The sequence below is a fragment of the Daucus carota genome, chromosome 7 (genome assembly GCF_001625215.2).
Source record: "Daucus carota subsp. sativus chromosome 7, DH1 v3.0, whole genome shotgun sequence".
NCBI lineage: Eukaryota > Viridiplantae > Streptophyta > Magnoliopsida > Apiales > Apiaceae > Daucus > Daucus carota.
The window spans coordinates 29,730,355-29,746,720 of NC_030387.2; the positions used below are offsets into that span (position 1 = coordinate 29,730,355).

Sequence of the window (16,366 nt, forward strand, 5' to 3'; positions counted from 1 at the left end):
AAACCGAAAAAACCCAAAACCGATAAAAACCGATCCGAAACCGAAACCGAAAAATAAAAAACCTAAACAAGGAACAATACAATGAGGAAAAAGGAGAAGGCTTCATCTCCTGCCAAAGAATGGATTCATATTTATTCTCAGATTATCTTTCTATTCTTCTTTTTTTTCTTCTAATCTTTACATATAAATGTGTTTATAATTTGTATACACCATATAAGATTAAGAGTATAGGTTTATATTCAAGTTAAAGATGAAGAGAAAAATTTCAGGGTTATTTTAATGTAGTGTTTATTTCACAAGTTCATATTACAGTAATCATCACAATAGAGAATCCTTTAAAAATTAATTTTACAATTAAGCAAAAACAGGGAACTCTTACCATAAAATGTAATCTGAGATTTGAAGATCCATACATTTCTTCAAACCATGTTGAAGAGCTCAAAGCTTTAAACCTTTCCCTGAAATCTGGCAATGCGGACAGCCATCGCAACATAGAATTGTTCTTTCAAGTTGTACAAAAACAGGAAATATGCATGTCTCCAACGACGGTTTAGCACTAAAGTTCCAATAAAGCCCCAAAAGGCAGCGCTGAAACCAAGTGCTGCACTTATGTAGAGGGACCTCTTATACTCACTATCATCTCCATCTACTTCATACTCACGAGGGGCAGGCCAGACGCGATCAGCTGGTTCGTCTTCAGGACAAATATTTTTGAGTGGCTTACCACAGAGTCCAATGTGACCCTCATATGAGGAAATATTGAATCCCTGGAGCTGAGTACCAGATGGAACTCTTCCTGAAAAATTGTTATTGGAGAGATCTAAATATGCAAGAAAATTCTATCCAGACATGCTTGCAGGAATTTTACCAGAAAAATTGTTTCCCGAAAGGTCTAAGCATTCTAACTCTTTTAATTGGCCTATGTCCATGGGAACATTCCCGTAAAACCTATTTCCTGACAGGTTCAATCCCTTGAGTTGTAGAAGTCTGGTTATCTCTATGGGAATTTCTCCCCTCAATTCATTGGTTGACAGATCGATCATCTTCAGATATGCGAAATTTCTTCCATACTCAAATTCCTGCCCTTTCCATCTTGCTAACACATTATCAGAATAACTATAGCTTGATTTTTTATCAATTCTACGTGGCAATGTAAATGGTAAAGAGTATAGATGCTCAGTGGCTTCAGTTCCTCTGTGGATGAAAGCAGTAAAATTACCAAAGCAAGTAGGAATAGTTCCAGAAATTCTGTTAATGGACAGGTCTAGGAAATGAAGGTTTTGTAAATGACATATTTCATAAGGTAGGCCTCCATAAAACCTATTAGATTTTAAAATCAGGGCGTACAACTGTTGCAGATCTTCCCCTATCCATGACGGTACCTTTCCAGATAGCTTATTTAACCCAAGATCTACAAAACCAAGGCTGCTGCAGTTCCTTATGGATACAGGCAGATCACCGGAGAGCTGATTGTTTCGTAATATCAGTGTCCGGAGGGAAACTAAACACCCTATTGACTTTGGAATTCTACCAGAAAAATTGTTGTATTCCAAATTAAGGAACACTAGACCTTGTAAATGCATCCATTTATCTGGTAGTGCACCAAACAATTGGTTATGCGAGATGTCAAGAAACCTTAATGGGAAGTCTTTAACAACTAACATGGAAAGGAGTGTTCCTGAAAATTTGTTCTGAGATAGATTTATTTTGAGACAGTTCACTGAAATTGCTGGTAGCGGTCCATCAAAATAGTTTGAACTCAAATCAATATCTTGGATTAAAAAAAAATTAAAAGGAAACTTGCCCCTAATTTTGTTGGAAGAGAGATTTAGATGTGCTACACTTGAGAGATTCCCGAACCATGTAGGGATGGTATCTGAGATTTGGTTGTTAGAGATATCAAGATGACCAATGAATTCTTGATTTCGAATCCAGTTCGGGAAATTTGTCCCCGACTTGCATGATGCCAAAGAAAGGTCCCGAAGTTTAAAAGGTGGAAGCCATTCAGAATTGAACTCAAATGTCAGAGAATTAAATGATGTACTCAGGTACTTTAAGCTAGAAAGATTGAACAAATGTTCTTCATTGATTGTACTGCACATGGAGTTCATTGAAAGGTCTAGCTCTTCAAGACTGGAGAGGAGTCCGGTTGACTGAGTTTCCCATTTTGTCAGTTTATTCTCACCAAGTCTCAGTTCTTGCAATGACAAACATCCGCTTAAATCAGGAAGCACACCAGAGAAATCATTTTTATCAAGGTGTAAAAATTTTAAGGATGACAATCCAGTAAAATGAGGAAGACTCCCAGAAAACTCATTACTAGAAAGATATAATGATTCCAGAGATAAAAATCCTGTGAAATATGGTAAAGAGCCTCTAAAATGATTATTGGACAAATCCAATAATTGTAGATCTGAATGGTGTTCAAAAACTGGTGGTAGGTATCCACTTAAATGATTCGAGCTTGCTTCCAGTTTTCTGAGGGATGAAAGTACTGTGATATCAGGCAGTGAACCAGTAAGTTGGTTTTCAGATACTAAGAATTCTTGCAAAAGAGGAAACGGTCCAAATAAAACATCTTCAAGGTTCCCCGTGAAATTGTTGGCACTGAAATCTATGACTTGTAAATTAGTTAAATGACGGATGGAATATGGAAGCACGCCATGTAACTGATTTCCAGAGAGATCCAGATATGTTAGAGCGGTCATATGACCCAAAGACTCTGGAATTCTACCTTTTAACAAGTTATGACGGAGGCCAAGCCCTACCAGACTGACACTGAAGTGAGAAAGCCAATTAAAAATTGATGAATCGATGTTATTTTCTTCAAGATGAAGGCTAGAAATAGAGGAAGAAAAATTGCTTGAACTAGAAGATGGCCCCGAGAGATTACAGTAGTTTAGATGCATAACTGATATGGAAGGGATCCTCTGAAGAACACTTAGCCAGATACTAGAAGGGGCAATGTTGATACCACTCAAGTCAAGGTATGTCAATGAAGAAAGATTTAATAACCACACTGAGTTGAAACCAGCTGTTTGAGCATAAGTATAACCAAGATCAAGATGCTGCAACTTAGAGAGGTTCCCAAGCTCATGTGGAATATATCCTGAGATGAAATAAGAAGAAGAAAGATCAAGGTATCGTAAGTTGTCAAGTGAGCCAATTAACTTTAAGATAGAACCATCAAGTTCATTATAGCTGAGATTCAGATACTGCAAGTAAGTGAGGTTCCCAATCTGGAAGGGTATAGATCCACTTAAACGATTTTGTGAGAAATCAAGGTGAACTAACTTTGTGAGAGAACCAATGAACCTGGGAAATTCTGCAAAGCAATTCTGACTGATGTCTAAGTATTTAAGATATGGTAAGTCAAGCAATGAATCACTAAAACAACCAAGACCGGTTGGATTCGTGTAACATGGTGAGATAAGAGAAGAAAGGTGAAGGCGAGTTACATGACCGGTGTTGTTATTGCAGCCAACACCTTCCCACTTACAGCAATCTCCGTCCTCATTCTTCCATGAATGAAGAAAATCATGTTTGCCTGCATGGCAGAAAACACCGTGTTTAAACACCAGAAGAGCTTTTCTCTCCCTCTCAATGCACCTCGTGGTGATGTGATCTTTGGACAAGGATTCTGAACTGGACAACGATGTTTTCATGCATAGCAAAAAGGTTACAAATAGTACCAGCAGATATCGATCAATTGTATAACTCATCATGCTAAATTTGAGCAAATAACTCACAAAATACACAAACACTCTGCTCGTCTGATGGTTTGCATTCCATATCTTAGTGTACCATTTATATGTCACTTAACTCAAACTTTATCTTAATGTTTCATGTACTTGAATAAAACTGAGCAGTGAGCTTCGACCAAACTTTTGTTGACATAATCAACTCCTTTATAGTCTATATACTATATCTACCACTATAATAATTACAGACTTCCTGTTTAAAGTAGAAATTCTACCGCAACAAGTTGCACTGCTTTTTTCAACATAAAAAGGTCTATGGATCCTGTATACGTCGAAGAACAATGCTCTGATTCACTATCCAAAGTTTCTCTACAGTGTAGTAATTGAGTCAGCAGAAAAAATTAGCTGAACCGTGAATGTCTTGGGACTGGAAAGGTGACGGCGTGCAACGATTTCTGCCGCTCACCTCATCTCAGGAGATGAAATATATATATGTGAAGCAAAATACTCCTCTCTGTTAGTAAGAATATATGTTTATGGTAACTTGGAAACAACTTAGAGAATTCAGATCTTCTCTTCTACCGTCACATTGCCAGTATTGCGACAGCACTAATTTCCACGCTATATAACGTCGTGGTTCTAATTTCTAAATATTTACTAAGGAAATAAAAATGTCATTTACTGTATCACACATATCTTGTAGTTTCAGCAAACTTCAGATTTGGGATCAAAGCTTTCTGGTTTTACAATTAGAGCAACTGACAGATGAAGTATTTAAGAGAAATCAAGTGCCGCAATTTAATCACAATAAATTCAGAAACTCCCTTTTGGCAAGTGGTTTATGTTCACTCTACAGAAAACATGGAGAAGATAAATAACATTTATCATTATAGTAATCTTGATCAAAATCAAAAGGAAAAATGATCAAACCAAAATAATCACAAGAATCATACACAGAACTTTTAGTTTGTTAATTGTTTATATGCTTGCATTGCAGTGAGCTAGGACTACATATTATATGATTGTAATCGATTCTCTTGAAGTCTATATAAATCTCTTTTAGTATTAACACTAAACAACAATAATTACGAACTTCCTGTTTATAATAGAAATTCTACATCGAGAATTTGCACTCCTTTTCTCGACTAGTGCTCATAAGTGGAAGACAAAAGCTCTACTGCGCTATTCAGATAAGAGGACCTGGAGTTAATTTTGAAACCAAGGCTGCTGCAATTTCTTAAAGATGCAGGAAGTTCGCCATAGACTTTATTGTTTCACAAAATTAGTGTCTGGAGTGAAAGTAGATATCCCACTGACGGAATTCTACCAGAAAAATTGTTATATCCTAAGTTAAGAAACGCTAGATTATTGACACTTTTTATTTGAACTACTTGGAATATTTGATGTATTTTAATTTTATAGTATAAGATTTGCTCATTTTATAATATTCTGCACACATTAATTCATCTTAAAATATTAATCTTTTGAGTTTTGACTGAATTGTGATAAACTATGTATGTTAGTCTATACAGCCAAGTATCCTGACAAAAAAACAAAAACAAAGTCAAGTACTGAAACAATCCAGCTGCAACAGCCATCTCAAACAATCCAGTTCTCATGGAAAAACAACATTGCAGCATTAAATTATTCTTGGTTAATTGAAATTCATAAGGAAGGTGCAGTCCATTTGAAGTATTGTCGAGGTAGATTTATGAATTAAGTGGAAGACTTGATATTTGCACTCAGTCAAATAAGGAGGAGTGTTTAAATATTTTGATAATATATGCAAAAGGAGATCTTTTGATAAATCGGTAAAGACTCGTCGATTGTTGGCAACAATTTACTTGCTAGTTTTTTCTATTAGAAGATAAAAATCCAAGAATAAGTTATTTTATTCTGATTTGATATCTTTGACAGATGCTAATATGCTGATTATAGTTGTATCAATCCATGGATTCCATCTGAACCACTCTCTTCTATATATCTCACTAGTAAACGGTGTTATGGTACTATAATTACAAACTTGCTGTTTAATAACACTGCCATAAGTGGAAGACTAATGCTCTAGTATCTAGACTTTAGTGGACTTGGAGTCACTTAGATTTGGATAAGTAGGTGATTCTGGAAGAACAATTATCTTGCCAATTTTCCCTACAGTGTAGTAACTGAGTCAGTCAGCCAAAAACAATCAGTTGATTCATGAAGATTCTTGGACTGGAAAGGTGACATGAAATGCATCATTTTCCACCAGAAATTGAACTCCTGAATGGAAGCATATGCTTAAAACACGTGAATGTTAATGATGAAAAGGTTTGTGGTTTTGCACTTGCTAAGAAACTTAGCAACAAATCTACAAGTGGTTTTATGTTCACTCTACAGAACAAATGTAGAAGACGAATAGCATTAAGCATCATAGTAATCTGTAATCTTGATCAAAATAAAAAAGGAGAATGATCAAACCAAAAAAATTACAAGAATCGTACATAAACTTTTGAGTTTGTCAAGTGTTTGTATCCTTGGAATGCAGATTCTCATGCACTTGAAAAGGCAGAGCACAGAGCGAGCTAGGGCTATATATTTTATGACATAATCAACCCTCTGGAAGTCTATATATAAATCTTTTTCAGTCCTACCACTAAACAATAATAATTACAAACTTCCTGTTTATAATAGAAATTATAGTGCAAGAAATTGCATTGCTTTTTCTCAACTAGTGCTCATAAGTGGAAGACTAACGCTATACTTGACTATATATTCGAAGACTAGGTTCTATATTAGAAAGTAATGCAACATAGTCGTTTTCTGACAACTTACAAGTGGAAGACTAGTGCTCATAGTAATCAAAAACACTCTTTTTTTTTTTGCTTTCAAACATATTTTCTATTACTTCTCCAAATGACACAAAGGCCTGACACCCATAAAAATAATAGACCCTGACTTCAAGTATTTGCTTATGGACATGCATGTTGTGTTGTGATTTCATTTTATTCATGCGTATCATTTAGTTGCAGTGAACTTCAGATTAGACATCATATAAAAGGAATATCATGAGGTGGATTTATAATGCAATTATTCATCAGGACAGCATAAAAAAGTCTCAGGCATATCAGAGCTACAAGTCTATAACCATACCATCTTCTTCAGGGAGGGAATTGAGACCCTGTAATTTCTTTGAAGCATGCATGAAGTAGATCATCAGCACAAAGCCTCATGCTTTCCTCTGTAATCTAGCAACGCGCACAGCCAATGCAACATAAAAACGCTCTTTCAGCTTGAAGAGAAACAGGAAATATGCATGTCTCCAACGACGGTTTAGCACTAAAGTTCCAATGAATCCCCAAAAGGTAGTGCTGAAACCAAGTGCTGCACTTATGTACAGCGACCTCTTATACTCACCATCATCTCCATCTACTTCATACTCAGGGGAGGCAGGCAAGACGCGATCAGCTGGTTCATCTTCAGGACAAATATTTTTGAGTGGCTTACCACAGAGTCCAATGTTACCCTCATATGAGGAAATATTGAATCCCTGGAGCTGAGTACCAGATGGAATTCTTCCCGAAAAATTGTTATTTGAGAGATCTAAATACGCAAGAAAATTCAATCCAGACATGCTTGCAGGAATTTTACCAGAAAAATTGTTTCCCGACAAGTCTAAGCATTCTAACTCTTTTAATTGGCCTATGTCCATGGGAACATTTCCGTAAAACCTATTTCCTGACAAGTTCAATCCCTTGAGTTGTAGAAGTCTGGTTATCTCTGTGGGAATTTCTCCCATCAATTCATTGGTTGACAGATCGATCATCTTCAGATATGCGAAATTTCTTCCATACTCAAATTCCTGCCCTTTCCATCTTGCTAATACATTGGGTGTAGAATGATTTAAATTGTAGTTAAGCTCAGTGGCTTCAGTTGATTTATGGATCATAGCAGTAAAATTATTGAAGCAAGTAGGAATAGTTCCAGAAATTCTGTTAATGGACAGGTCTAGGAAATGAAGACTTGAAAGATGACATATTTCATTAGGCAGGCCTCCATAAAACCTATTGGATTTTAAAATCAGGGCATACAACTGTTTCAGGTCTTCCCCTATCCATGACGGTACCTTTCCAGATAGCTTATTCAACCCAAGATCTACAAAAGCAAGGCTGCTGCAGTTCCTTATGGATACAGGCAGATCACCGTAGAGCTGATTGTTTCGCAAAATCAGTGTCTGGAGGAAAACTAAATACCCTATTGACTTTGGAATTCTGCCAGAAAAGTTGTTGTATCCCAAATTAAGGAACTCTAGACCTTGAAAATGCATCCAGTTATCTGGTAGTGGACCAAACAAATGGTTATGCGAGATATCAAGAAACCTTAATGAGGAGTCTTCAACAACAAACATGGAAAAGAGTGTTCCTGAAAATTTGTTCTGAGATAGATTTATTTTGAGACATTCTACCGAAATTGGTGGGAGCGGTCCATCAAAATAGTTTGAACTCAAATCTATCTCTCGGATATAAACAAATTTGTAAGGAAACTTGCCCCTAATATTGTTGGAAGAGAGATTTAGATGTATTACACTTGAGAGGTTCTGGAACCATGTAGGGATGGTATCTGAGATTTGGTTGTTAGAGATATCAAGAATCTCCATGTAATCTTGATTCCGAATCCAGTTTGGGAAATTTGGCCCCAACTTACATGATGCCAAAGAAAGTTCCCAAAGTTTAAAAGTTGGAAGCCATTCAGAATTGAACTCAAATGTCAGAGAATTAAATGACGTACGCAAGTACTTTAAGCTAGAAAGATTGGACAAATGTTCTTCATTGATTGTACTGCCGATGGAGTTCATTGAAAGGTCTAGCTCTTCAAGAGTGGAAAGGAGTCCGGTTGACTGAGTTTCCCATTCTGTAAGTTGATTTCCATCAAGTCTCAGAACTTGCAAGGACGAACATCCAGTTAAATCAGGAAGACTCCCAGAAAACTCATTACTAGAAAGATCTAATGAATCCAGAGATAAAAATCCTGTGAAATCCGGTAAAGAGCCTCTAAGATGATTATTGGACAAATCCAATAATTGTAGATCTGAATGGTGTTCAAAAACTGGTGGTAGGTATCCACTTAAATGATTCGAGCTTGCTTCCAATATTCTGAGGGATGAAAATAGTGTGATATCAGGGAGCGAACCAGCAAGTTGGTTTTCAGATACGAAGAATTCTTGTAAAAGAGGAAACTGTCCAGATAAAACATCTTCAAGGTTCCCCGTGAAATTGTTGTCACTGAAATGTATGACTTGTAAATTGGTTAAATGACGGATGGAATATGGAAGCATGTCATTTAATTGATTTCCAGAGAGATCCAGATATGTAAGAGCGGTCATATGACCCAAAGACTCTGGAATTCTACCTTTTAACAAGCTATGAGCGAGGCCAAGCTCTACCAGACTGGCAGTGAAGTGAGAAAGCCAATTAAAAATGGATGAATTGAAGTTATTTCCCCCAAGATGAAGGCTAGAAATAGAGGATGAAAAATTGCTTGAACTAGAAGATGGACCCGAGAGATTACAGTAGTTTAGATGCATAACTGCTATGGAAGGGATCCTCTGAAGAACACTTACCCAAATACTAGGAGGGACAATAATGATACCACTCAAGTCAAGGTATGTCAACGAAGAAAGATTAAATAACCACCATGAGTTCCAACCAGTTGTTAGACCATAACTATAACCAAGATCAAGATACTGCAACTTAGAGAGATTCCCAAGCTCATGCGGAATAACTCCTGAAGTGGAATAAGAATAAGAAAGATCAAGGTACCGTAGGCTGCTAAGTGAACCAATAAAATTTGGGATAGAACCATCAAATAAATTATTGCTGAAATTCAGATACTGCAAGTAGGTGAGGTTCGCCATCTGGTAGGGTATAGGTCCAATCATAAGATTATCCGAGATATCAAGGTGAACTAACTTTGTGAGAGAACCGATGAACCTGGGAAATTCTTCAAAGCAATTGTGACTGATGTCTAAGTATTTAAGATATGGCAAGTCAAGCAATGAATAAATAGAACAAACACCGGTGTCATACATGGAACATATAAGAGAAGAAAGATGAAGGCGAGTTACATGACCGGTGTGGTTATTGCAGCCAACACCTTCCCATTGACAGCAATCTCCGTCCTCATTCTTCCATGAATCAAGAAACTCATGTCTGCCTTCATCGCAGACAACACCTTGTTTAAACAACAGGAGAGCTTTTCTTTCCCTCTCAATGCACCTCGTGGACAAGGATTCTGAACTGGACGACGATGTTTTCATGCATAGTAGAAAAGTAACAAATAATACAAGCAGATATGGATCAATTGTATAACTCATCGTGCTAACTTTGAGCAAATAACTCACAAACTACAAACACTTTGCTCGTCTAATTAATGGTTTGCGTTCCATTTTCTAACCTACCATTTATACATCACTCAAGTCAAGTGGACGATGAAGCTGGGAACTACATTTTTATTGACTTTCAACTCTTTCACTGTCTCACTAACTGGAGATAATAATGGCGAGCGAGCTTAGTCGTTCCCACAGTCAAGGTACATTTATCATTATCGAATTAAATTATGTTATTAAGGGCCAGTTCTAATATAAAAAATTGACTACAGATGATAAATAAAGGTCGATTATCAAACTCTTTACTGAAGTTGACAAATATATCAGCTTTATCACTGATTTCCACGGGGTCTCACGTGACACATCAAACTCATTTACTAGTATCAAAATCATGGACGGAATGACAGATCCACTGTTGATGTGACACGCTAATAAATAAAAAGTGTTATTCATTTTTCTCGCGGTACGCAATCTTTTAATTAGATTAACTTTAGTCTTTAGGATATAATTATCTAAATAAATGCATGGAAAAATTTTAAGATATAATTAAATAAACATCCAAGATTATTCAAAAAAAAACTAAACATCCAAGATTAACTTTTATGTTTTTTATTAGATTATAGTTATTTTTAAATAATTTTAAAATGTTCTCTCTTTAATAAATTTTATTTATATGAATATTATTGTTGGCAAAAAAAATATTTTTAAACTTTTACAATCCCGATCACTTCGAACTAGTAAAATATTACACTAGTCCACTTGAGATAAAAATTAGACTATGTTTAGTTTGAAAAAATTAATATTTTTTTTTATATCAACCACTCTTTTTAAATTTTAAGAAAAATTTAGAGATAGAACAAAAAGAATTTTTTTTCGATTTTTAACACTTCTATTTCTTTTGAAGTTTTTTGTACCAAACAAAGACATGAAAATAAATATACGTATTTTTTTTGCCTAAACAAAGATATATGCATACGTTCACTGTTTACACGTATTTTGAGGCTTCTATAAAGTATAGCTTCATAATGTTTTTCTTAATAAAACTTTAAACATTAAACTTTTATTCAAGCAAAAAAAAATTAAAAAATAATATGGAACTATACTTTAAAGAAGTCTTTAAAAAGCGAGCCAAAAAGTAATGCTTACAATTGAATGAGACCGGAAGTATTTTCTTCCCCAACACTTTAATCACTTCTAGTTCTAACTTCTAATTCACTTTTTTACTTAAATAAAATCATTTATTTTAAACTCATCCAAACGTTGTAATATATTTCTCTTTTGACTTTTTGAACTTTTGTAATCCACCATTTTTTATTTGATTATATATATATATATATATATATATATATATATATATATATATATATATATATATATATATATATATGCCAACATTCCAGAGAGGGACTCCTTATATGGAGTTACATAGTGCGCCACTATAAATCATCAATTTTATTATAAATTTTGTTATAGAATACATATAAAACGTGATTCTAATATATAATATTATAAGATATATCTATTTTAATTAATTTAACACTTAAAATTTGATGAAAAAAATATATTTTCGAAACTGATTCTACAACAGAATAATTCTAGATAATTATTATTCTGTTATAGAATCATGTTGAGATATTGCAAAATTTTAGATGATTTTTGGAATAAAAATATTGTATAACTTCGTTTTCGGTTTAATAATCAAAATTTGTAATTATATTTCATAAAAAATATAATAAAATATATATTATGTATATATTTATAATGGTGTGCTACGTAACTCCATATAGGAGGGTATGTTATGGAGTGCTACCCATATATATATATATATATATATATGGGTCGAGTTCCAGGGAGACCAGCCTTTTCTTTTTTTTTTTTGTAAGGAGGGAGACCAGCCTTTTCAAGAGACCCAAGAGACCACCATCTAAGCCGTTGATAATTAAGTATTTTATTAAATTACTTTATACATATAATAATGGCAATCTTGTAATTTTTCTTAAAAATTAAGGGTTGTAGCATGTTTCTTTGTATTATACAAGCCGGTATATTCATCATATATAGAAGCAGCGTGAAATTCGGAATTACATTAAATGCAAGAATATTTTATAATTGGAAATTACATAATATATTCAATCAATTCACATATGCGTTATTAATCACAATCCATATCACATGGATACTTACAGAATATAGATGCCGCAAGTTCAACAAAAAGCTCTGAAGAGAGATTATGGGTTCCGTTCTGATGCTCCAACAAAGATTGTTTCTATGATATTTGTAACTTACCATGCATATTTTGTGTCGGAAAAAACAGCTTGTTTGTTTATATCTTTGAGGACTTAAGGTATTGTTCTTGACGATGTTTTTCACATACTCGAAAAGATTCTTGCTGGTGTTGTATTTTATGTATTTGAGATTCTTAATAGCGTTTGAATTGAAAACTTTGCATCCTTTTTTCCGATATTCTTTTATGTGTTCTTTTAAGTGTTTGTTCGGATGACTTTTTCATTTGGATAATAACAGGTTCATTGTTACGAGATTGAGCTTGTTTATTTTGGCAACAAGATGGAATCATTGAACAAGAATAATGGGAGAGAAGATCAAGATCACGGGTTACAAGAAGAAAAATTATAATGCATGCTTCAAGGCTGTGTATATCTATAAAGTCCAGAGACAAGAAAAAGATGGGGATCTCATCATGTACTTTAGACATTGACAGTGTGCTTATATTTCGGAGATTGATACATTCTATAGTTTTTACATTGATTGGTTTCCCAATGGTATGGCATATAGGAGCTAAGAATACAAGTTCTGTATCTTCAAATTTCTCGTTGACGGAAACTTCATGGGTGGTGCTGATCATTTTTCATTTGAATCATCTGGGTTTACATGGCAGTTGGATATTTTTTAGCTAGATTTATTTTTTCTTGGAATACTTGATCAACAAATGAAATATTATAATATAATACAACAATATTCTATAGTTGTTCCGATTTATTTTATGTAAAGTGATGGATTCTTTAAGATATTTTGAGAAAGATTCAATAATTTTCTCTCTTGTAATTTTTCTACACATTTGTTCTTTAAATTTTGAAAAATTTATATTACATTGTCATTTAAAATTTAAAGTTCTACTCGGTGTTCTGTTCTATACTTTTTTATAGATTTTAAAAATATTTTCTGATAGATTCTCTTAAGTGTTCTATAATATTTTTGTTAAGTTTCAAGTATTAGAATACGTAATAGAATCTTACCATTCTATTTTTACTAAGTTCCAAGTATTAAAATACTTAAAAGAATCTTACCATTCTATTAAATGTCAAGCGACTTAAATAATTAGAAAGGAATAATTTTAATTTAATATACTTACCAAAATACTTATTGTTTTGAAAAATTGAAAGAACCTAAGTTGAGCAGTTACTATAGTAAAACTATATTTATATAATATTATAACAAAAATATCTAGTTAAACGTCGCGAGTAATTTGAAAAATATTGTAATTTAAAATCTAATTTGAATAATTATTCTGATATACAATGAAATATGACATTCAATTGGTTTATCAATTAAAATTACGATCATCTTAAAGAATCTTTATCTTTATTTTAATCTTTAAAATAATTTTTAATATGATCTTTAAAATAATCTTTATTATGATCTTTACTATAGTGAGTTCTTAAAGTTCTTTAGTGAATTATTTAAAAAAGATTTTTTTAAAGATTTTGACATAAAATCAATTAAAGTTATTTAACTTTACTTAAATTATAATAATAAATTTTATTTTGTATATACACTTAAATTATTTTTTTGCATATAGTTATTCTATATAATTTTGTAAAGATTCTCTAAAGTCCTTTTTTTTAAAAATGACCTTGTAAGTGTTTATTAAATTTTACCTATGGTCCTTAATGTAAAATGATTTTCAAATTATTCATCATAATATTCATTAAAATGATCTTGTAAGATTCCATAAAATATTTCAAAAAATGATTTTGTAAGTAAAGCTACTGCTTTCTTGCCTGGTGGTAATGAAGTAAATATCCATTTGCGGACCTTATCGAGGATAAAAGAAGGAGTTTGATTTAAAGGGGTAAACCTGGGTTCTTCACCGACTGGCCGAAGGGAAGTCCTTCGGTCTCTTAGCGGATCTGTAGGTTTTCGGAAATCCTCCATGCCATCAACCTGCATGGCCTGTAGACCTGAGCTTTCCCCTCGAGAGGTAGGGTAATAGGCGCGGATCCTTTCATCCGTGGCGATGTAGGTGGAGGCAATGTTGTAGGCTTCGTAGAGGTCTTTCGGTTCTTTATTGCACAATTCCTTGCAACAGTCTTTGCATTCTTTATAATTCATGTTTCTGATGAAGGAGTCTACAGCATTCGAGGGCCGTAGGTCTTTTACTTTAAGGGCAGCGGCCTTGAATTTCTGAATGTAGTCCCGCAGGGACTCTCCTGGGCTTTGCTTCACGTTTTCCAAGGAGATGGTGTGGACTGCATGCGGGGTATTAACCCGAAATTTGGCCAGAAACATTTCTTTAAAAGTGTTCCAAGAGTCGATGCTCTTGGGGGGTAAAGTGGAGAACCAGGTTCGGGCGTAGGCCCTGAAGGTAGATACGAACAAGCGACACTTGGTAATATCGTTGTGACGGTGACATATCATGAGGTTTTTATAATAGCTTAAATGGTCTCCAGGGTCTGTGGTGCCGTCAAAAGATTCCAATCCTGTTACTTTGACCCCTAAATCAATTTGTCCTGCTTCCAGGAGGTCTGTAAATGGGGAATTTCTTCCAGTGGCCTCGGGGTGTGGGCCGGTAGCCATCCCTTCGAGTCTTGTCAACCTAGCAACCACATCAGGGTGGCCTTCGGCATATGGGGCTGGTAGGTTTTGTTGAATTATCACAGGAGGCGAGTGTACCCTGCGATAGTTAGGCGACCGAGTTCTCGTCCTTCTCTCATGTCGAGAAGCACGATCATCATACGGCCCTCTTCTAGAGTGATGGCGGGAACTGGTGGTACTCCGAGATTCTGAAGAGGATCGACTGGGCTGGCGGGAGTTTCCTCGGTGGTATCGATATTCGTCTCTTTCGTTTCTTTCATAGGGGGGAGAAGGAGAACGGTAGCGAGAGGAAGGCTCAGGGAACTGCGTGGTATAGGTTGCGGAGATATCTGACGGGACATATGGCGGGTCGTACATGCCATAGTAGTTAGCGGCCATCTGGGCAGCAAGATTATCCATCTGTTCTTGTAGGTGTCTTTGCTGGGCTTCATACTGGTAGAAGCGACCATAATTGGGTGATTGAGGTGGTGAGAGATGGGGTGGTGAAGGTGGTTCATATGCGTGGCTCGGTTGGTTTGTCGATTCTTCACTCATGTTTAGGGTTTTCGTTTTTTAGGTCGTTGTTTCTTTGTCTTCTCAGGTGAGCTTTCACGGGTTTTTTCTTTTCTGATCCCCGGCGGCGGCGCCACTGATAGTTTTTATGTATCTCTATCCTTTCTTCTCTCTCTTCCTCCCCTTTTATTCTCTCTTATTCTTGAGTCATCTATCTCCTGCCTTCTTTCTGTGCCACATTAGCTATTCTATTGTTGTAGAGTAGGTGACGGGGTGAGTGAGAGTTACAGGCAGGCAGCTGAGTGGAAATAGAAAGGACAGGTGTGATTCTGGGAGTGTGGCACGTGTAGCTTTGTGAACCTACGGGGCTTGGACATAACTGGGGGAGCGCTGTAAGGGTATGGGAGAGTTGTAAGGGTGTGTCCCTACGGTCCTTCATGTCTCACGGTCTTACGATGTAAATCGTCGTTAGAGTCTATCATTGCTATATAACATATTATTTAATAAAAATTTATAATGATTAATCAGATTTTAGAATTTGAATCAGAAAAATATCTTACAGAAAATTAATCGGCCAAATCAAGATTTTTTTAGAAGAAACTAATCGGCTAGATCAGAGATTTTTCGAGCCATTATTACATTCATGTAACTATCTCCACGGAGCAGAGGACGAAACTAAGTGGAGTCGAAGTATATTTTCTTTGACAAACAACTCCTAAGTGATCAATTTCTCCACGAAGGCTTACTAGGATCCAGAAGACCCAGAGGCATGCAAACACACCTCTTTCAAAGTGATCAGTTTCTCCACTGAAGACTTGCTAGAATACAGAAGACCTGGAGGCATAGCGTAAACTGCAAACATCATCCAAACACACTCTGTACGCAACTCGACATCATCCAAACACACTCTGTACGCAACTCGGCGTAATAAACATCATCTACTCGCACACTGCTGCTGCATAATTTTTACGCTGCT

The 16,366-nt window shown here is 35.3% G+C and overlaps 2 protein-coding genes across 2 annotated transcripts; both read right to left on the reverse strand.

Annotated features, from left to right (window-relative positions):
- Window positions 1–446: 446 nt before the first annotated feature.
- LOC108194886 (receptor-like protein EIX2) lies at window positions 447–3,722 on the reverse strand. The gene is made up of 2 exons (XM_017361825.1): window positions 869–3,722; window positions 447–796 (listed from the first exon to the last, which is right to left on the reverse strand). The coding sequence occupies exons 1-2, from the start codon at window positions 3,720–3,722 to the stop codon at window positions 447–449; spliced, it is 3,204 nt and encodes a 1,067-aa protein (XP_017217314.1).
- A 3,187-nt stretch (window positions 3,723–6,909) lies between these two features.
- LOC108195537 (receptor-like protein EIX2) lies at window positions 6,910–10,053 on the reverse strand. The gene has a single exon (XM_017362510.2). The coding sequence runs from the start codon at window positions 10,051–10,053 to the stop codon at window positions 6,910–6,912; it is 3,144 nt and encodes a 1,047-aa protein (XP_017217999.1).
- Window positions 10,054–16,366: the final 6,313 nt, after the last annotated feature.

Coding starts and splice junctions, on each gene's coding strand:
- LOC108195537 (XM_017362510.2), bottom strand. CDS start 10,053: ATGAGTTATACAATTGATCCATATCTGCTTGTATTATTTGTTACTTTT.
- LOC108194886 (XM_017361825.1), bottom strand. CDS start 3,722: ATGAGTTATACAATTGATCGATATCTGCTGGTACTATTTGTAACCTTT. Junction 797..868: donor TTCGGGAAACAATTTTTCTG/GTAAAATTCCTG, acceptor ACAATTTTTCAG/GAAGAGTTCCATCTGGTACT.